The sequence below is a fragment of the Phacochoerus africanus genome, chromosome 7 (assembly GCF_016906955.1).
Source record: "Phacochoerus africanus isolate WHEZ1 chromosome 7, ROS_Pafr_v1, whole genome shotgun sequence".
Taxonomy (NCBI): domain Eukaryota; kingdom Metazoa; phylum Chordata; class Mammalia; order Artiodactyla; family Suidae; genus Phacochoerus; species Phacochoerus africanus.
The window spans coordinates 86,494,108-86,516,798 of NC_062550.1; the positions used below are offsets into that span (position 1 = coordinate 86,494,108).

General features: G+C 39.1%; 1 protein-coding gene across 2 annotated transcripts; it reads right to left on the reverse strand.

The window, feature by feature from the left end:
• Positions 1–1,947: 1,947 nt before the first annotated feature.
• SPIC (Spi-C transcription factor) lies at positions 1,948–19,520 on the reverse strand. Of its 2 annotated transcripts, XM_047788180.1 has the most exons (6): positions 19,404–19,520; positions 17,400–17,549; positions 16,282–16,375; positions 13,023–13,135; positions 11,140–11,248; positions 1,948–2,693 (listed from the first exon to the last, which is right to left on the reverse strand). In XM_047788180.1, the coding sequence occupies exons 2-6, from the start codon at positions 17,400–17,402 to the stop codon at positions 2,266–2,268; spliced, it is 747 nt and encodes a 248-aa protein (XP_047644136.1). In that variant the 5' UTR covers positions 17,403–17,549; positions 19,404–19,520; the 3' UTR covers positions 1,948–2,265. The 2 variants fall into 2 exon arrangements, with proteins under 2 accessions (XP_047644136.1, XP_047644137.1); XM_047788181.1 differs by lacking the exons at positions 16,282–16,375; positions 17,400–17,549 and having other exon boundaries at positions 19,404–19,463.
• Positions 19,521–22,691: the final 3,171 nt, after the last annotated feature.

The following is a 22,691-nucleotide window of genomic DNA, read 5'->3' on the forward strand; positions in this document are numbered from 1 at the left end:
TACTTCAGTGAGTCAAAGCTGATTTAAGTGAACTGCAACCAAGAAAGTTTACTGCTTCAAAATTCAGTACCAGGAAGTAGGGCCACATCAGGAGCAAATGTTACACCAGTTTGAGTCAGAGTTTTTCGTTACTTGAAGCCCAGAGCATCCCAACTGATCTTCCTGATTTTAGTGAGGTAATGAGAAGAAACAAAATATTCTAAAACTCTAAAACTTATAAATGTGACCTTTCACCTCATGATTGTTATCATTTAATTGCTTACATAAAACATACTTGGTATGCAAAATTTTATTTGTTCGCCTACATCATAAAATAAAATGTGTTTGTTTCTTCTGAAGGAAAGGTACCCGAGGGCACAAAGGGGAGACTGGGAATGGTGCACATCTGATAGAGAAAGCTCCAGGGAGCTCTTGGCCTACTGACCAGTCCTCTTGCCCTTGACTGAAGATGGCCCATACCATCTAGGAAGCTCTCCTTCTTCATGGTAATACAGACAGCATATGCATAAACCTGCCAAGTAGTAAGAAACAGAGTCTTCCCGGGGTTTCTTATGGAATATTGAGAATACACCATAGATTTCAGGCAAGACTGCCTGAATCTTGGCTCCTCTCTAGGGTTTATTATTTGCTAGTCTCGTTTATTAAAGTCTTTTGTTTTGTTTTGTTTTTTCTTTCTTTTCTCCAAATGTTCCAAGAAAGACAACATGACCCAAGGTTGGGACAGAGAGCCAATGGTGCAAGAGCACCTCCCCATGGCTGAATGGCAGGAAAGCAAGAAACCTTTGTTCCTGGATCTACACCAGGCAAAAGAAATGCATACTAGGAGGTGATTGCTGGGAAGTGTAAGCTTTGGAATTTGTAGGTGGCGTCTTCCTTAGACCATCTCTGCTGCTGCTTTTTTTTTTTCTCATTATTTATTAAAATATAGCTGTCAATAATAAAAGGAGATATTTTATGACACAAGTGTCAGCTTCTTTTTTTTCCCCTTCTTTTTAATTTTTGGCTATGCCCACACATGCAAAAGTTCCTGGGCCAGGGGGTTGAACCCCAGCCACAGAAGTGACCTGAGCCATAGCAGTGACAATGCCCGACCCAGTGAGGCACCAGAGAACTCCTAGACCATTGCTTCTTTAGTGTCACATGATACAGACCATGAGGTTTGAAGTGCGGAGAAAATATTGGTTCAGGACAGCTATTAAAGTTTTTATTTTAAAAATCTTTATTTTATAGAAATATAGTTGATTCACAATATTATATTAGTTTCAGATGTACAATATTATATTAGTTTCAGGTGTATTACATATTTTTCTAGATTATATTTCCTGTAAAGCTATTGTAAAATATCGGCTATACTCCCTGTGCTATACATTACATCCTTGTATCTTATTTTATACATAGTAGTCTGCACCTCTTTAATCCCCTAAACCTATCTTGCCCCTCCCCCCACTTCCTTCTCCCCATTGGTAACTAGTTTGTTCTCTATATCTTTGAGTCCATTTCTATTTTGGTATATTCATTTGGTTGTTTCAATTTTTAGATTCCACCTATAAATGATAACGTACAGGATTTATTTCACTAAGCCTCCAGGTCCACCCATGTTGCTGCAAATAGCATAATTTCATTCTTTTTATGGCTGAGTAACATTTCATTTATACCACATTTTCTTTATCCATTCATCTGTTGATTGACACTTAAGCTGCTTCCATATCTTGGCTATTACAAATAATGCTGCTATAAACTTTAGGATGCATATATGTTTTCAAATTAGTGTTTTCACTTTCTTTGGCTATATACCCAGGAATGGAATTGCTGGATCATATGGTAGTTCTAATTTTAGCCCCTGAAGTTTTTAAAGCTGTGAATGTAATTTAGCATGAACAGTATCACAGGCAATCATTTTTTTGTTTTGTTGCTAAAGCTGTTGGATATACATTAGAGTGATTTTGTGTCTGAATATGTGACAGTAAAATAATGTTTAAACCAATATATAAATCAAGTCATCTCTACTGGTATTATTAATCTAGAAGTACTGCATAGACAATAGTAAGAGGAAGGACATTTATGCGTATTTCCAAATGGGACTTGATCATTTTAAATTTGCTGACTGGCAAAATTTCTCACCAAGTTAGTATAGATTATACCCTACTTCATAAAAGAGAGCAATAATGAAGTTTTTTTTTTTCCTGCAGCATTTGCTTTCAGAGAAAAATCCTAAAATTTGCAAGTATTTCTGATGCCAGAAAATTATGAAATGTAAGAGTATATTTAGCAATCAGCATGACTTAGCTCATGGTAATTGGCATATGCACAATTATAATCTGCATTCCAGTTATTTAAGCTGAGATATCCTTGATCAGGTTGAACATACTGTGAGTAGAAGAATTCTTTTTCTAAGAAATATGATGGAGAAAGTCTTTGGAGAATGGCCTCACTGAACTGGTAAGTTAATTTTCTCCGGATTTTGATGATTTCCCCAGTTCTTCCATAATTCCTCAATGCTCTGGCCATTTTCTGGTAAGTCATGGTCTTCCGGTTGCCTTTTCTTTTCCCCCAAAGTTGGGCAAGTTTTTCTTTGTTTTTTGATACGAACTGAAAGATGCCTTTGGTCTGGTCTATCCACTGAATACACGATGCCATCTCTGGATTGCACAGGGATTCATGAAGGTATTCAAACAGTCGGAGCTTCTTCCTGCCTAAAATAAGAGGGACGCTATGTCACACTCCACCATGGCTGTACACAAAGAACATCCTCAGAAAGGGTTTGCCGAGTGACTACAGAATTCAAAGCTGCAGTAGAACTGGTTTTCTTCCTACTCACCCCCTTAGAATGCATTTATGGTATCATTTCATGGGATTAAAAGTCAAGGGTCTACTTGGCCTATTGAAGTTTCAATAGAACCGTTCTTTGCTGGGGAAGCTGTCCAAAACTGTGTCCTGTCCTTCACTGACAAAGGGAGGTGTCAAGTCTCTTTATCAGAGTTTCCCAGTTGTCATGTGATCTTTCTTCACAGTTAAATCTTGACTACTAGTTTTATGTCATATATTAAGCTGTCTGCAGAACAACAAAACTGAGTAAAATGGACTGCAAAGTTTCGTGGTTTTAAAAAAACTTGAAAAGCCATTTCGAAAGGGCAACTCATTTGAAGGGGTTTTATTCAAATAAAAAGTCAAGTGAGTGAAGGAAGTGAATGCCTTTTGTAAAATGCAAAGCAGTGTGCAAATATAAGTGAAATCAGTAACAAAGAAGGTTAGGTAAAAATGCTAACTCTGGTTCTGCATAATTACTTGAAAAATAAAGAATGGAAAAAAACTGGAGTTAAATGCAAAAATATCTTCATGACATTTTGACACGATTTGAGAGCAATGGCAATGAGCATGGTGATATTTCACTGCTGTGAAATAAAATGGTACTGCCAGAGTTTTTAATCTCTCTTAGGAACACAGCCCTTTATATCTCGGAATAACTAGAAAGGAAATATCTATTGTGGTTTTTGCTTGTTCAGTGGATTGGAGAACAAAGGTGACAACCCGTTTTGTGACTTCTGAATTGGCCTATAAATACCATGTCCCACCAGATCTGTCAGCAGCTAAAAGCCCCATGGCCAAATTCCATTTTCCCCTTGAGAAAGTAGAATAGTAGACTCCCAAACTGCTGTAAACAGTCTCTGGGGTGTAATACTCGTGCATCAGTCATCATTCATCCAAAAACCTCAGAGGTTTTTACAAGGATTATCTTTTGCATTATATTATCTTGAGTTTATAAATTGAGAAATGAAAGGGACTTACCAAAAAACACATCATGAATTAAAGTCCTAGCCTTAAACGAGCTCTCTGCCGCTCAACCAGTGGTCACATCAATTATAATGGATCCTTGCCTTTTAAAGTTTGTTTTCAATTTTGAAAGAAATGTTTACATTTTTATTTTTTAAAACCAGAAGTATTTTTAAAATTTTTATTATAGTTGATTTACAATGTTCTGTCAATTTCTGCTATATAGCAAAGTGACCCAGTAACACACATACATACATACACATATATATGTATATATATAATGTATATATATACATTTTATATATACATGTATATAATGTATATATATACATTTTTTCTCACAATATCCTCCATCATGTTCCATCACAAGTGACTAGATATGGTTCCCTGTGCTATACAGCAGGCTCTCATTGCTTATTCATATCAAATGTAATAGTTTGCATCTACTAACTCCAAACTCCCAGTCCATCCCACTCCCTCCAAAAACAAACTGAAAGTAAAAGCCCAAGTCTCTCCTATATCCCTAGAAAATGATTTATTTTTTGCATATATAAAGATATGCATACCCTTTAAAAATTAAAAATGTTATCACAATATTTTGTATGAATAATATACAGTAAATAATATATACTAAATAAATAATAGAACAATATAGAGATTAGCTATAGATAGAGGAAATACTAAATTGTTAACAATGGGACATAGTGTGGGACAAAAGAATATTTTCACTTATTTTTTATATACCTGAATTTAGTTATTTGCTTTTTAGGGCTGCACTCACGGCATATGGAAATTCCCAGGCTAGGGGTAGAATCGGAGCTACAGCCGCTGGTTTATGCCTCAGCTACAGCAAAGTGGGATCCAAGCCACATCTTTGACCTACACCACAGCTCATGTCAAAGCCAGATCCCCGACCCACTGAGAAAGGCCAGGGATCAAACTCACATCCTCATGGATACTAGTTGGATTCGCTTCCACTGCATTACAGTGGGAACCCCCATTTGGACGTTTAATAATGAACATTCTTACTTTTGAATTATGGAAGTAAAAAGGGTTACAACAAAAAACAAAATATATTTTAGAGTATTTTCTGTTTCGATACTTAAAATATGCCTTGCTGCCTTTTAATAATTATATATGTTCTATTTTTATGACTGTACTATTTTTCACCCAATAATGAATTCCTAAAGTATTTTGAAGTTTCATTGTTTCAAATGTATTGCTGCTTCAAGTTGAAGACTAAGCTCTAAAAGTATGCATATGCCAATGAATTGGTATGGAGTGACTGGCCAGTGGGGACATACTGTATAGCTCAGGGAACGCTGCCCAACAGTCTGTGATAATCTATACGGGAAAAGAATCTGAAAAAGAATGGATGTATGAATATGTGTAACTGAATCATTTTGTTGTACAGCAGAAATTATCACAACATTGTAAATCAACTATTCTTCAATAAAACCTTAAAATGAAAAAAATTTTAAAAATAAAACAGAGTGGTAAATGATACTTTCCCTAATGGCAAAGCTCCAAAGCATGAAACATCAATGAAAGGACACAGGTGTCATACCCTGGAGTTAATAGTTAGTAGGTTTGTTTAAAAAAAAAAAAAAAAAGATGATAGATGTAGAAGTGCTAGTCTTCTATTAAATTGCTATCATCATTCAATATCCAATACTAATATTTAGTAGATCTCCTTATATGATTTTACACATTATTCCTTGCTGGATTAGAATATTCCTGAATAGTTATATATATATATATATATATATATATATATATATTTTTTTTTTTTTTTTTTTTTTTTGGTCTTTTTAGGGCTGCACCCTTAGCATATGGAAGTTCCCAGGCTAGGAGTTGAATTGGACCTGTAGCTGCCGGCCTACACCACAGCCATAGCAGCTTGGGATCCTGAGCTGCATCTGCAACCTATACCACAGCTCACGGCAACGCCAGATCCTTAACCCACTGAATGAGGGCAGGGATAGAACCCACAACCTCATAGATACTAGTTGGGTTTTTCTTTTTTTTTTTTTTTGTCTTTTCTAGGGCCGCATCCGAGGCATATGGAGGTCTCCAGACTAGGGGTCTAATTAGAGCTGTAGCCGCTGGCCTACACCACAGTCACAGCAACGCCAGATCCACACTGCGTCTGCAACCTACACCATGGCTCATGGCAATGCCGGATCCTTAACCCACTGAGCGGGGCCAGGGATCGAACCCCCAACTTCATGGTTCTTAGTCAGATTCATTAACCATTGACCCATGACAGGAGCTCCCTGATACTAATCAGGTTTGTTAAGGCTGAGCCACAGGAGCAGCCCTAAAAAGCGGGGAGGGGGGGAAAAAAGGCTAAGTCACCACAGGAACTCCTAGAATTTTATAATTCTAGGATACAGCATATTGTTTTATAGAAACAAAACTAGTTAACTCAAAAAATATTCATTTTGGAGTTCCCATCATGGTGCAGTGGAAATGAATACGACTAGGAACCATGAGGTTGCGGGTTCAATCTTATTCAGTGGGTTAAGGATCCAGTGTTGCCCTAAGCTGTGGTGTAGGTCACAGATGGGGCTCGGATCTGGCATTGCTGTGGCTGTGGCATAGGCTGGCGGCTGTGGCTCTGATTCGATCCCAGGCCTGGGAACTTCCATATGCCACAGGTGCAGCCCTAAAAGGACAAAAGACCAAAAAAATAAATAAAATAAAATAAAATATATATATAGGAGTTCCCATCATAGCTCAGTGGTTAACGAATCTGACTAGGAGCCACGAGGTTGCGGGTTCAATCCCTGGCCTCATTCAGTGGGTTAAGGATCTGGCGTTGCAGTGAGCTGTGGTGTAGGTTGCAGACATGGCTTGGATCCCAAGTTGCTGTGGCTGTGGTATAGGCCAGCAACTACAGCTCTGATTGGACCCCTAGCCTGGGAACCTCCATATGCCACGGGTACAGCCCTAGAAAAAGCAAAAAAAGAAAAAAATATATATATGTTCACTTAAAATTAATTTTAAGTATGGATAGCTATATGTAAAAGAATGAAATCAGAACATTTTCTTACATCATTTACAAAAATAAATTCAAAATGGACTAAAGACCTAAATATAAAACCAGAAACCATAAAACTCTTAGAAGAAAAGCACAGGCAGAACACTCTTTGACATAAATTGTAGAAAAAAAGTTTTTTGTTTTTTTTTTTGGAACCACACCAGAGACATATGCAAGTTCCCAGGCTAGGGTCGAAAGGGAGCTACAGCTGCTGGCCTAAGCCACAGCTACAGCCACGCCAGATCTGAGCCATGTCTGTGACCTACACCACAGCTCGATGCAACACCGAATCCTTAACCCACTGAGCGAGGCCAGGGATCAAACCTGCATCCTCATGGATACTAGTCAGATTCGTTACTGCTGAGCCACAATAGGAACTCCTGTAGCAATTTTTTAAAAAAAATCTGTTTCCTAAGGCAAAGGAAACAAAAACAAAAATAAACAAATGGGACCTACTTAAATTTAAAAACTGTTGTGCAGCAAAGGAAACGACTGACAAAATAAAAAGACAACCTACTGACTGGAAGCAAATATTTGTAAATGATATGACCAACAAATAGTTAATATAAAAAATAGACAAATAACTCATACAACTCAATATCAAAAAAACAAACAGCACAATTAAAAAATGGGCAGAAGAGCTGTAGATATTTTTCCAAAGACATACAGATGGCTAACAGACACATGCAAAACTTTTTAGGCTCAATATTACTAGTTATCAGAGAAATGCAAATCAAATGCAAATCACAGTGAGGAGTTCTCAGGTGGCTCGGCAGGTTAAGGATCCAGCATTGTCACTGCTGAGGCTCAGATTTGATCCCTGGCCCAGGAACTTTTGTATGCCATGGGCACAGCCAAAAAGAAACAAAAAAGGCTACATGGATATATCACGCAACACAGAAAATATAGCCAATATTTTATAATAACTTTAAAGGGAGCATAACCTATAAAAATTCAATCACACATTGTAAACCTCAAACTAATTTAAATCAATTATCAAACTATTGTAATCAACTACTGCAACAAAATAAAATTTTTAAAGCAAATTTTTTTTTTTTTTAGGGCCTCACCTGCAGCATATGGAGGTTCCCAAGCTAGGTTTCAAATCAGAGCTAAGCTGCCGGCCTATGCCACAGCCACAGCAACACCAGATCTGAGCTGCATGTGCAACCTATGCCACACCTTGCAGCAACACCAGATCCTTAACCCACTGAGCAAAGCCAGGGATCAAACCAATATCCTCATGGATAATAGTTGGATTCCTTACTGCTGAGCCACAATGGAAACACAAAAAGCAAAATAATTTCAAATAGCTATGATAAAGTAGCATTTTAAGAACTGCAGAGGCGTTCCCGTTGTGGCTCAGTCGAAATGAATCTGACTAGATCCATTAGGACACAGTTTCAATCCCTGTCCTTGCTCAATGGATTGAGGATCTGATGTTGCCATGAGCTGTGGTGTAGGTCTTAGATTCTGCTCAGATCTGGCATTGCTGTGGCTGTGGTGAAGGCCGCAGCTACAGCTCTGATTAGACCTCTAGCCTGGGAACCACTATATGTCACAGGTGCAGCCCTTTAAAAAGACAAAAAAACAAAATCAAAAAAATTGCACGTAAAATAAAACTAAATTATAACACTCATAAAATGATAAATGATTGGACTAAAAATAAATAAGTAATTTTCCTTTCTATTTTTCAGAAAAAAAAAAATTGCAGAGTTCCCATCGTGGTTCAGCAGTAATGAAACCAACTAGTATCCATGAGGCCCCGGGTTCAATCCCTGGCCCCTCAGTGAGTCAAGGATCCGGCGTTGCTCTGAGCTGTGGTGTAAGTCACAGACATGGCCTGGATCCCCCACTGCAGTGGCTGTGGTGTAGGCCGGCAGCTACAGCTCTGATTCGACCCCTAGCCTGGGAACTTTCACATGCCAAGGGTATGGCCCTAAAAAAACAAAAACAAACAAACAAAAAAAAATTGCAGCATACAAGGTTCTTTGTGGCATAGTGGGTTAAGGATCCGGTGTTGCTGTAGCTCTGGCACAGGCTGCAACAGCAGTGAGGGTTCAATCCTTTGCCCAGGAACTTCCACATGTCACAGATGAGGCCAAGAAAATAAAAAATAAAATAGGAGTTCCCGTCGTGGTTCAGTAGAAACGAATCTGTCTAGTATCCACAAGGACACAGGTTCGATCCCTGGTCTTGCTCAGTGGGTTAAGGATCCATTGTTTCCGTGAGCTGTGGTGTAGGTCACAGAAATGACTTGGACCTGGTGTTGCTGTGACTGTGGTGTAGGCCAGAGGCTGCAGTTCTGATTCGACCCCTAGCCTGGGAACCTCCATATGCCCCAGGTGCAGCCCTAAAAATACAAAAAATAAAATAAAATAAAATTGCCCCCTGAAATTGGAATGTATCTTATGGTCTGACTATATAGTAGGTCAGTTCCTATTTTTTACTATCATAAACATTGCAAGGAACATCCTAATACATATGTATGTATACACATGCACCTAAGATATTTGGGGAAATATCTATAGTACCAGACCATAGGCATAATGCTGTATGTAGATTTTCTCACTTAATTTATATAGCAACCTTACAATGTCTGTACAATTATTGTGATTCGCTTTTTTGAATAAGGCAACTGTGGTATAGAAGGTTAAGTGATTTGGCTGGGCTCACATAATTAACCCAGTGTTCACACTCAACCACTGAGTTATACAGTCACGAAGAGTCAGAAGATATGAGCACTCAAAATTTTGGTAGGAATCACTGAACTACCTCACAAAACTTTATACCAATTTATACTCCCTTTAATAGCGCACATGAATATGTGTGGCCCACATTTTAGCCAACAGAGGCTACTATCCTGCTTTATTAATACTTTTTTCTCTTTTTGGCCATTCCTACAGCATGTGGAAATTCCCAGGCCAGGTATCGAACTTGCACCACAGCAATGACCAGAGCCACAGATGTGACAACACCAGATCCTTAGCCACTAGGCCACCAGGGAACTCTTGCTTTAACGCTTACCCCTGCCTTTTTGTGGGGTTTTTTTTGTTTGTTTTTGTCTTTTGTCTTTTTCGGGCTGCACCCACAGCATATGGAGGTTCCCAGGCTAGGGGTCAACTCAGAGCTACAGCTACCGGCCTACACCACAGCCACAGCAAGGCCAGATCTGATCTGCATCTGCTATAGGTGTACAATATAATGACTCACAGCTTTTAAAAGTCATACTCTATTTAAAGCTATTATAAAATATGGGCTATATTCCCTATGTTATAGACTATATCCTTGTAGCTTATTTTATACATAATACCTCTTAATCGCCTACTTTTTTTTTTTTTTTGTCTTTTTAGGGCCGTACCCTCAGCATATGGAAGTTCCCAGGCTAGGGGTTGAATCAGAGCTGTAGCCGCCAGCCTATACCACAGTGCTATACCCTATAGCACTCAGGATCCAAGCTGCACCTGTGACCTACACCACAGCTCGTGGTAATGCCAGATCCTTAACACACTGAGCAAGGCCAAGGATCGAACCCACATCCTCATGGATACTAGATGGGTTCTTCACTGATGAGCTATAACAGGAACTCCTTAATCTCCTACTCTTATATTACCTCTCCCTGCTTCCCTCTCCCCACTAGTAACCACTAGTTTGTTCTCAATAAATCTGAATACGAAGATTTATCTGAGTTAAGTAACACCCTGTACCTTCACCAGACGTCTATGAAGCAATTGAAAAACTCATCCAAAATGAATAGCTTGGAGTGGTTTCTCTGTTAGAGTTAAATATTCTCAATTGTGATAAGAAAATATTTTGTAAATACAATTCCAAACTCAGATATTAAAGCTGCTTTGGGAATTCCCTTGTGTACAGTGGGTTAAGGATTCAGCATTGTCATTGCAACGGCTGGGCCACTGCTGTGGCATGGGTTTAACCCCTGGCCCAGGAGTTTCCATGTGACACACATATGGCCAAAAGAGTAAGTAAAATACAAAATAGGAGTTCCCATCATGGCTCAGTAGAAATGAATCTGACTAGCATCCATGAGGATGCAGATTCGGTCTCTGGCTTCATTCAGTGGGTTAAGGATCCAGTGTTGCCGTGAGCTGTGGTGTAGCTCGCAGATGTGGCTTGGATCTGATGCTGCTATGACTGAAGCATAGGCCAGCAGGTACAGCTGCAATTCGACCCCTAGCCTGGGAGCCTCCTTATGCCGAGGGTGCAGCCTTAAAAAGACAAAAAAAAAAAAAAAGGTAAATAAAATAAAGCTACTTTGAGGAAGATTTGGTTCTTTTACCTATACAAAGAGTGATGGAGCCACATACCTTTTCCTCCCTTTTGCTGAAGAACAGCAGGTTGTACCAGTTGGTTTTCAGGGATGTTCTGCAGAGACTGATGAATATTTCCTTCAAAATAGAGGTCCGCAGCACCGTTCTACATAAATAATGCAGCAGGATATTAAGTGGGATTTTCCATGTGGCCCCCAGCTGGCGGCTAAAGTCAAAAGCTGAGGGTAAAAAGAGTGTTCGGGGGAGTTCTCACTGTGGCATAGTGGAAACAAATCCAACTAGTATTCATGAGGATGCGGGTTGGATGCCTGGCCTTGCTCCGTGGGTTATGGATCCAGCGTTGCCATGAGCTGTGGTGTAGGTTGCAGACTTGGCTAGGATCCAGCATTGTTGTGGCTGTGGCGTAGGCCAATGCCTGTAGCTCTGATGGGACCCTTAGCCTGGGAACTTCCGTATGCCCCCAGGTGCAGCTCTAAAAAGAAAAAAGAAAAAAAGCAAGTGAGAAAGAACCAAAAGAATTATTAGTAGAAATTAAGGTGCCAGCAAAAAGGGAAGATGGATTTCCATTGCTGAACTGGATGCCCATCTGGGCAAGAGGAAAAGAGATGAGAAATATGGCAGCCAAGGGAGGGCAGAGCCAAGAGAGGAGGCAGGAATAAGCAGCCTGAGACCCTACCATTACATATGGCAAGGAGATGTGGGCCTCCATGGGTTAACTAGACACTGTGTGAGCCATCTGACTACACCTTATACCAGAGGGCTGCCCAGGAGGCAAGGAATCCCAGGCATAAGAGGCTATACAGTGTATGCTGAGGGTGGAAGGAGAAGTGGAAGCAGGGTTGCCAGATGTAGCAAATAAAAATATTAGGCATCCTATATTTTACCTAGCTACCCTAAGGGGGGAGGGTGAAAGAGGTTAAGCAGGAAGCAAAACTCCTCTATTTTATTTAGTTAGTTAGTGAGTTGGTTAGTTATTTTCTTTTTATGGCTGTACCTATGGCATATGGAAGTTCCCAGGCAAGGGGGTGGGGCATCGAAACAGAGCTGCAGCTGCCAGCCTATCCCACAGCCACAGCAACACCGGATCTGAGCCCCAATTGCAACCTATGCCACAGTTTGCGGCAATGCCGGACCCTTAAGCTACTGATTCAGACCAGGGATCACATCTCCATCCTATGGAGACTACATAGGGTCCTTAACTCACCGAGCCACAATGGGAACACCTTTTTTGTTTGTTTGTTTTCAAAACTCCTTCTTTAAAGTAGTATCTTGCTGGAGAGGACTTGACAGAACAATTTACAGGGACAGAAAAGGGATGTTTGACATAGCATGGTTGAAGGTAATGACTGAAAGAAAATTTCTATTTACATTCCCTTTATTACATTCAGACTGCTTGATAAAATGGATACATTAAGAAAACAATGTGAAAGAAGACACGGAGGGAGCGATAGATGGTGATAGATGGTGGGGACACTTCTTTTTGCGGGAGGCTGCTAAAACAAATGAATTTGCACGATATGCACAGCTAGCTCTGAGCTTGGAAGGGGAAACAGAGCAAGTTAATACAAGTTAATAAAGCCAGAGCCGGGGATGTTTCAGGGGAACCATAACTTTCCTACAATTTTCCAGATGGACCTAGAAGCATCAACATGAGAGCCCTAAAAACACTTCCTCTTTATAGAAACCATTTAAAGCCGTCTGACGCCAGATGAAGAATGAGGGGCAGTTTCCTTCTTGACAGCACTGATGATGCCCCGTGTGGACGGCTAAATTCACGCCACAGAGGGCTGTGAGTAAGCAGTTTCAGTCAGTGCTGTCTTTAAGCTGCTTTCAGCTGGCATCCACCAAGGGGAAGGCTGGTGCAAAGAGGAAATCTGCCTGTTACTGAGGGATGGTGCTCTCCTGCTTAAAGTACTCACTATTACAGTTCTCCAGTTATAGACCGGTTCCTCTGTGGGCAGCACACCATAGCTATTGGAGTTTCCTCTGACATGAGAACAGTGGTTGATGAAAGCCAGGTAATTTTTGTAATCTAATTTAAAAACAGAGAAAAAAAAAAAAACCTGAGAAAAGTCAGTTTATATTATGTATGTCTGTGTGTGCTTATGCATGCTTCTATGTTTACACATGCAATTGTTCTTTCATGTGTTCTGTTCCCACTTTGCTTTTATTGTGTGACACTATTATTACAGATACATCTTACAGAGCCCATGTCTCTTACTACAGAAGAAACTCCTTGTAGGAGAAGAGCCCATGAGTTCTTTTAACTTGGAACTGCCCACAACACCCTACATAAACTCAAGAGGCAAAATATCTGCATCTCATCTAGACTATCTTTCTAAAGTCTAAAGGGTAATGGAGGAGTTCCCGTCGTGGTGCAACAGAAATGAATATGACTAGGAACCATGGGGTTGCGGGTTCGATCCCTGGCCTTGCTCAGTGGGTTAAGGATCCGGTGTTGCCATGAGCTGTGGTGTAGGTTGCAGATGTGGCTCGGATCTGGTGTTGCTGTGGCTGTGGCATAGGCTTGCAGCTACAGCTCTGAATGGATCCCCTAGCCTGGGAACCTCCACATGCCGCAGATGCGGCCCTAAAAAGACAAAAACAAAACAAACAAACAAAAAAAACCAAAACCTTAAAGTCTAAAGGGTAATGGATAAGGAAGAATAAAAATATTAACCTTCTGAGTAGAATAACTACTCCTGTGGATGGGTAGAAGGCCTGTAAGATAAATTAGAATAATTGAAAAGCCCCCATGAAAAGTTAAATTATATGTCCTAGGAGTTCCCTGGTGGTCTAGTGGTTAGGATTCAGTGTTTTCACTGCTGCAGCCCAGGTTCAATCCCTGTTCTGGGAATTGAGATCTCACATCATTACTTAGGAATAGAAAATATATGTAGACCTGTCTCCAAAGGCAAAATAAACAAAAGAAAAATAAACAAATGGGACCTAACTAAACTTGAAAGCTTTTGTGCAGCAAAGGAAACCATAAACAGAATGAAAAGACAGCCTACAGAATGGGAGAAAATATTTGCAAATGATTTGATATCCAAAGTGTTAATTTCTAAAATACATAAATAGCATATATATGTTATAAAATTAGGTTGTGACGGTCATTGTATAACTATAAATGTAATGAAATTCATTGAGTAATTAAAAAATGTCATTTACATACAGTAAAAAATAAATAGCACATATAACTCAATATCAAAAAAATATCAAAATAATCCAACAAAAAAAATGGACAGAAGGCCCAAATAGACATTTCTCCAAAGGCATACAGACTCCTAATAGACACATGAAAAGATGCTCAACATCACTAATTATTAGAGAAATGCAAATCAAAATTACAATGAGCTATCACCTCACACCAGTCAGAATGCCTATCATCAAAAAGTCTACAAATAGGGAGTTCCCGTCTTGGCTCAGAAGTAACCAACCCAACTAGCATCTGTGAGGACACGGGTTTGATCCCTGGCCTTGCTCAGTGAGTTAAGGGTTCAGTGTTGCTGTGAGCTGTGCTGTAGGTTGAAAACGCGGATCAGATCCCGCATTGTTGTGGCTATGGTGTAGGCCAGTGGCTGTAGCTCCTCTTTGACCCCGAGCCTGGGGACTTCCATATGCTGCAGGTGTGGCCCTAAAAAGCAAAGTAAGTAAATTAATTAATTAAAAGAGAAAAAAGTCTAAAAATTATAAATGCCAGAGAGGATGTGAGAAAATGGAACCCTTGTGTGCTTAGTGGTAATGCAAATTGGTACAGCCACTATGGAACCATTTATGGTCCCCGTGCCAGAATGCTACCATATGATTCAGCAATTCCATTCTTGGATATATAGCCAAAGAAAATGAAAATTCTAATTAAGAAACATACATGCACCCCAATATTCATATCAGCACTATATTATATATGTATAGTGGAACATTATTCAGCCATAAAAAAGAATCAAATATTCCATTCGCAGCAACATCAATTACCTAGAGAATATTATACTTAGTAAAACAAGTCAGAGAAAATAAGTGCTATATGATATCACTTACATGTGGAATCTAAAAAATAATACAAGTGTGGTATATATACACAATGGAATACCTTCGGCCATATAAAAGAACAAAATAATGCTATTTGCAGCAGCATGGATGGAACTAGAGACTCTCATACTAAGTGAGGTAAGTCAGAAAGAAAGACAGATACCATATGATATCACTTATATCTGGAATCTAATATACGGCACAAATGAATCTTTCCACAGAAAATAATGGACATGGAGAACAGACTTGTGGTTGCCACGGGGGAAGGGAAGGGAATGGGATGGACTGGGAATTTGGGGTTAATAGATGCCAACTATTGCCTTTGGAATGGATAAGCAATGAGATCCTGCTGTATAGCACTGGGAACTATATCTAGTCACTTATGACGGAGCATGATAATGTGAGAAAAAAGAATGTATATATGTATGTGTGACTGGGTCACCTTGCTGTACAGTAGAAAATTGACAGAACACTGTAAACCTTCTGTAACGGAAAAAAATAAAGATCATTAAAACAAAACAAAAAAACAAAAAAAAGAAAAAATAATACAAGCAAAACAGAAACAGACTCTCAAATATAAAAAATAAACTTGTGGTTACCAAAGGAGAGAGGGAAGCAGGGAGGGACAAATTAGCGGTATGGGATTAACAGATACAAACTACCATGTATAAAATTAATAAGCACCAAAATATATTGTATAGCACAGGGAATTAGGTGTAATAATTTATAACGGAGTATAATCTGCAAAAATACTGTGCTGTACACCTGAAGCTAATACAATACTATAAAACAATTTTACCTTAATAATAAATAAAAATCAGTAGAATATAAAATATTACACCTAAAAAAATTTTTATTTAGTTGCTGTGGTTATGGCTGTGGCAGGCAGCTGCAGCTCCAGTTTGACCCCTAGCCTATGCCGCCGTGCAGCCCTAAAAAGCAAAAACAAACAAACAAAAACAACAACAAAAAACTTATTTAGGATAGACAACCCTGGATGCTTTCTGCCATCATTAGAATTAATTCTAGATGCAGTGGGTAAAAATGGGTCTTTCTCTATTCTGGTCATGATTTTCACATGTGTACGTGTGTGAGCAACAAGCCATTTATTTGATGTACCGGCAGACAGAAGCGGCCTGACGTCTTTACCTGAGGAGTACTGAAGATCTCCTGTTGAATGCTGCCTCAGTACTTCGAAAGCATCTTCAAATGCTTGACCCAGCTTGTCTTGTTCAACACAAGCCTGTGAGAACAACAGCAGAACTCTGGTTTTTTTGTTTGTGTTTGTGTTTATTTGTTTGCTTGTTTTGGCCATATCTGCAGCATGTGGAAGATCCCAGGCCAGGGATCAAACCCTCACCACAGCAGGAACCCGAGCCCCTGCAGTGACACCAGAGCCTGAACCCACTGCACCATAAGGAAAGAACTCTGGAGTTATGGAAATTTCCAACTGAACTTAATTTTATATGAAGAAGGAATTCTCAAGCACAGCACCATTGACATTTTATGTGGCTAAATTAGGCTATTGTGGGGGACTGTCCTGTGCATGGTTATTGTGTGCTTTATAGCACCTCTGGCTTCTACCCACTGGATGCTAGTAGTACCCCCACAGTTGTGACAAACAAAAATGTCTCAGACATACCAAATAAACCCTGGGGAACAACATCAACCCTGGTTGCGATCCCTGGTTGCTGCTCTACAATATGGTATTTAGAGAATAACAGTCATTATATAGTACAGTATTTAACATTTGATAAATTTTTAGCAAGAAGTTATATAGGAGGAGACTGATCTGGAAAAAGGGATCAAGGTTAAACAGAATCTGGAGTTCCCATCGTGGCTCAGTGGTTAACAAATCTGACTAGGAACCATGAGGTTGCGGGTTTGATCCCTGGCCTTGCTCAGTGGGTTAAGGATCCGGCGTTGCCATGAGCTGTGGTGTAGGTCAAAGACATGGCTCGGATCCCGTGTTGCTGTGGCTCTGGCCTAGGCCAGTGGCTACAGCTCCAATTAGGACCCTTAGTCTGGGAACCTCCATATGCCAAGGGAGCGGCCCTAGAAATGGCAAAAAAGACAAAAAAATAAAAATAAAAATAAAAATAAATGAAACGAAATCCTCTTAATTTCAAAAACGTGTCTCCAAGACCTAAAGTTGAACTGTTTTACAAAACATCTTACGAACCGTCTCACACCCTCATTAATCTAATTCACATATTTTATTTTCAAAGTGGAGAAAGAGTATAGAAGATTTTAAAATGCCAACTTACCATGCTTCATTCATAAACTGACAATTCTAAAAAAAGACTAATAAGTAAAAAACAAAATTAAGGAGTTCCCTGGTGGTCTAGTGGTTAGGATTTGGTGCTTTTCTCAGCTATAGCCTGCTGGTCTGGCAACTGAAATCTGACATCAAGCCACTGCACACCATAGACAAAAAAAAAAAAAAAGAAAGAAAATAACAAAAAAAGAAATTAGTTTTCTATTTAATTTGCCTCTGAATTAAAAGAACTTATTCAAAATATTTTCTAAATATATCTTATATAAACCAAAAGTACTTCCCGAATTCTCCTTGATGAGTACAAATTTCCTTTCTACAGAAATTTCCTACAAAGATTTATTTTTGCTTTTCTATGATTACAAAATTTCCTAAAGGTTAAAGTAGCTAAATATGTGTAACTGAATCACTTTGCCGTATACTTGAAAGTAACACAACATTATAATTAACTATGCTTAAATTTTAAAGATTAAGAAATAAATGAAAAAGCTAGTTAATTACATAAATTACTTATATGAAAATATAGAAATAATTTGAGTATGTTTAAGTATTTCAAGCCTTTCAAAATTCTTTTAAGTATTATTTAAAAATTCTAGAAATCAAAATCTTTTTTACCTTAGCATAAGGCTCCATTTATAACAGTAATTTTTTATTTTAATATTTCTGGTGTCATAGAGACTTCTGAGAATCTGGTGAAAGATTTTTTTTCTTTCATGAAATGTGAATTTACAAATAAAATGCACTCTGTGAAACCCATCTGCGGACTTTTCTAAAATCCTAGGTTAAGAACCCTGGTCTATAATTTCACGTTATCTACTTTCTTATCTCTGTAAGTAATTTAGATTTTGTTTTAAATAAACAATTATGATACTAACCCACAATAAATGATTTTTAACTTTGTGTTCTATAGAACTACACAAAGAAAACAAATCCACATAACAAGAAAGAGTGCGTGGTGGGTCCAGCAGAGCTTATCATTTCTTTCCGCACACACAGCAACTCTGTTTTCAGAGCTTATCCTGAACACACAATGAACTTACTCTTTAATATTTAACACTACATAATACAAAAAGATGATATAATCTAATGTTCTTATTATACATATCCATATTAATATCATATATCAAACATCGAAATTCTATTCTGCTCTTGGAAATCACTGTCATTTAAAAGATAATATGAGAAGAAAAATTATAAACATGCTAACAATATGAGGTGGTGGATATGTTAACTTGTCTTACAATGGTAATCGTTTCCCAATATGTCAAATCATCATCTTTATTCCTTAAAACTTACACAATGTCAATTATATCTCAGTAAAGCTAGGGGGGAAAAGACACAGCTTCCCAATGTGGGGGATGTTGAAGAATTTAGCAAAAACTTAAAAAAAAAAAAAATCCATAAATTAGAGTTTGGGCTATGGTCCCTAAAGAATATTACCAGTGTATGTATTTTTAAAAGGCCCTATCAATGACTTTCAATTAATTACACCTCAACTCATAAGCACTGAAGCAAATACATAACCTGAATGTTGTACTTTTGAATTAAATACTTACATGAAATTACTCTCTTTGACTAATCACTGCCCACAAATCATTATTATTATTATTATCATTATTTTGTCTTTTTAGGGCCACACTCTTGTCATATGGAGGTTCCAGGCTAGGGGTCAAACTGGAGGTGAACCTGCCAGCCTACACCACAGCTCACAGCGATGCTGGATCCTTAACCCACTGAGCGAGGCCAGGGATCGAACCTGCATCCTCATGGATACTAGTCAGATTCGTTTCCACTGAGCCACGATGGGAACTCCCGCATCATTACGACTCTTAAAAGTAGCAAGTCCAAAGAGAAAAAAGCTGGAAAACATTATTGATCACTTCAGTTGCTTAATATTTCTAATATCAGAACAGGCAATGAGAACCACTCATTAGGCCAAAGAAGAAAATTAACAGTAAATACAAATAATTTTGAAAAACATACACTAAACACTTACCAGGAAGATACTTCAACTCTTTACCAAGCTGTTTCATTAATACCAGAATGGGCAAGACAGAACTGTCAAGAGCTCACTGGCAGAGTTGCATTAAGTAGCTGTTTTTAAGGAAGTGCTACAAAAGGGGATTTTTTTTAAAAGATACAGTGCCTTCATTATTTCTATTTCATGATACGGCCATTAGACACCAGGGGCTAGTATTTTGAAGAGGCATAGAATATTTGTATCCTATGGGCCAAAAGCCTTAGAACAAATGCCATGAAACCCCCAGCCCTGCATGATCTGCAGCTTTTCTGCCCCCAGCAACCCTGGGGGACAATTCTGACCTGTACAACCCTTGTTCATCCTTCTTTTTAAAAACTCACTCCTATTATTTCACCCCTCATTTTGGAACCTGGGTCGTTTTCTTGCCTGGACTATTAACAGCCTTCACTCTGGTCTCTTTCCTCTCAAACCACTTTACTCATAATGTCATTCACTGATTGCCCTACTTAGAGATCTTAAAGGCACAGGCCCTAGCCATGGCATTCGAGGCTCCTCATTCCAGCCTTAATTCTAGTTACCACCATCCCTTTAAGAGGAGGAAAGGGAATCCACGCTATGGGCTTCCCTCCACACCTGGATCCAGTAACAGCTCCAAAACAGAGAAGCCTGTGGACCTGCTTAAAGCGGTTGCATTGACAGAGCGGGTCCAGTTCTCTTATTTAGCCCGAAGCTTTATTTGGAATGGTTTTTGGAGGCTCAGATGGAAATTATGGGGTCCTTCCTTCACCTATCAGGCTTCCTTCCCAGTCCATCCATCAGCTCATTTACCCCTTTTCTCTTACCTTTCCATTGGAGGCCAGTCTAACATCTACGCGTACTCCAGGTAGAAATAACTTTCCCCTCTAACACACGGGTCTGCAATACCCTTAAGTAACTGTAACCTCTGTTATTTTAATAGATGTCACATTTAGCCAGGGGGAAAACCACCTAAGAATTTTTTGTAAACCTGGTGGGTGGGGAGAGAGACTTTGTGTTTTGCATGGTTGGAATCTCAGCTCACCTTGATATGGGACTATTGTTTTGGACCAATTACTTATTTGACCCAGTTTGTTATGCAAATGTAAACACACATCCCCTCTTCTGAAATGCAGATGTTATAAGTAACAAGTGTATAAAATCGAATCGCAGATGTTGATGAGTTTTAATCCGGCCAAGACTACGCCCTTTTCCCATCCCTTTATTTCGGTTGCTATACTTATTAAACAAATATGTATTACTGAGCTCTTTCCTGTGCTAGACACTATCCTGAGACCAGGGACCACAGCCCTGGAAAAGTTTGGGTGAGTAAAAATGATTTTTTTAAAGAAAAGCAAACTGGAGTTCCCGTCGTGGCTCGGTGGTTAATGAACCTGAATAGCATCCATCAGGACGCAAGTTCAATCCCTGGCCTCGCTCAGCGGGTTAAGGATCCGGCGTTGTCCTGAGCTGTGGTGTAGGTCACAGACGCAGCTCAGATTTGGCATTGCTGTGGCTGTGGTGTAGGCAGGCACAGCTCCGATTAGACCCCTAGCTTGGGAATCTCCATATGCCGCTGGCGCAGCCCTAAAAAAAATTCAATTAAAATTAAAAAAAAAAAAGCAAATTAGAGAAGTGTTAAATAACAATAAGTACAGAGAAAACAATAAGAGAAAAGTGATGGTGAGTATATATGGTCGTAATGAATAGTCACAAAATTTCTAAGGGAATATGTGTGAGCTGAAATCCAAGGATAAGAAAGTGTGAGCAAAAGAAAAGCAGAGATGCAGTGAAGCACCTGAAACAACAGACACCAAGAGCCTGAGATGGGAATGAGTTTGGTTTATTCAAGGCACAAAAAAGAAAGACAGTAGAGCTGGAGCAAAATGAGCCTGGGGGCCAAGAGGCAAAGTTCAAGAGGAAGGAGGGAGTCCCCATCAATCCACACATCAAGCCCCCAAATAATAACATTTTCAAAAGAATCTAAAAATCACATATGATAGTAGTTACCTGCTTAGCCCCATTTCACAGATATCTAAACTGAGGCTCAAAGACATTCATGGTTTTTTTCCTAAGGTCCAATTGCTAGTGATAGATGGGCTGGGTTGGGTCCAGATCTGGGCCCAAATGACTTCGTGCATGTACCCTGGACCGCCATGTTGGAGCCCTGTGTTTGCAGGCTCGGTTCCATTAGACCAGGGTTCTCAGTCCTGAGGGCAGTCCCCATAACCCCCAGCAGATTGTTATAGTAAAGACAAGCTTGGTATGTATTTGAAAGTGAATGGAAAAACACAGTCAATTTTCTAGGCCAACATTTTCCCCAGCTGGTGTCTCCAGAGTTTTATTCTGCAAGACAGAAATAAATGAACCCTGAAAAAAAGAGTGGAGTGAAACCAACGAGAACATGATGTTTCAGGGGCACAATTCTATACTACAGATGAGAAACAGGCAGTTTTGAAACCTTTGTGAGGGTAAGAAAATGCTTTCAGCAACTTAAAAAAAATATGATATGCTGTCCTTAAAAAAAAAAAATCACTGTTTTTTTGCATTCTAGAGGTCAAAGCTCCTATCCTTGAGAACATGATGAAAGTTATGATGAGCTATTTCTCCAGGAAAATGCCATCAGTACAACATTTTCAGGCAAACTCTCCCAATCAGGCCAATATAACCCAGTTTATGAGCTCCTGCTGTATGGTGTTTTCAAAGTCTTCTTATCCAAGTACTTTTTCTTGGGGCGTGTGTGCCCAAGATATACACACAGAGCATTTTTTAGGGGTGGACACCAATGTTTCCCTTAACTCTAGAATGGAGCTGAGTAACAAGGGCTCTAAAGACAGGATCCCTGATTGACAGATTCTCTTTTGCAGAAGTTCATTGCCCTCAGTGGCAACTCAGATTATTTTAGAAAATTGTAAGCAGCAGATGTGCTGAAGTCTAAATAATATGGTGCCAAGCTTCAGGTGGAAGACTGCATTTTCTGAGAACAGAGAACTTCAGAGCTCAGGGAAAAGGGAGACTAAGTTCAAGCTTTTATCATCCTTCGCAGTTTCTATTAAAATAATTTAATTATGTAGGGTATTAAAGAACGGAGTCTTAATCTTAGATCTCTGAAAATCTAATAAGAAAATAATATTGCTAGACCAGGAAAAAGGTGCCAGAAAATTTCTTATGTCTGAGTAGAATTCATAGAACCAGAGAGTATGAGACGAGTAAGTAACTCTCACCCTCATTTTAATAATTACTTGTACTAAATTACTCTTTGAAATTTATTGACTTTTTTGTTTGTTT

Excerpts from the sequence above, each read along its gene's own strand:
- SPIC (XM_047788180.1), bottom strand. Across the intron at positions 13,136-16,281 it reads AGATCTTCAGTACTCCTCAG|ATTACAAAAATTACCTGGCT; the intron begins GTAAAGACGTCA and ends TTTTTAAATTAG. Across the intron at positions 2,694-11,139 it reads TCAGCAAAAGGGAGGAAAAG|GCAGGAAGAAGCTCCGACTG; the intron begins GTATGTGGCTCC and ends CTCTTATTTTAG.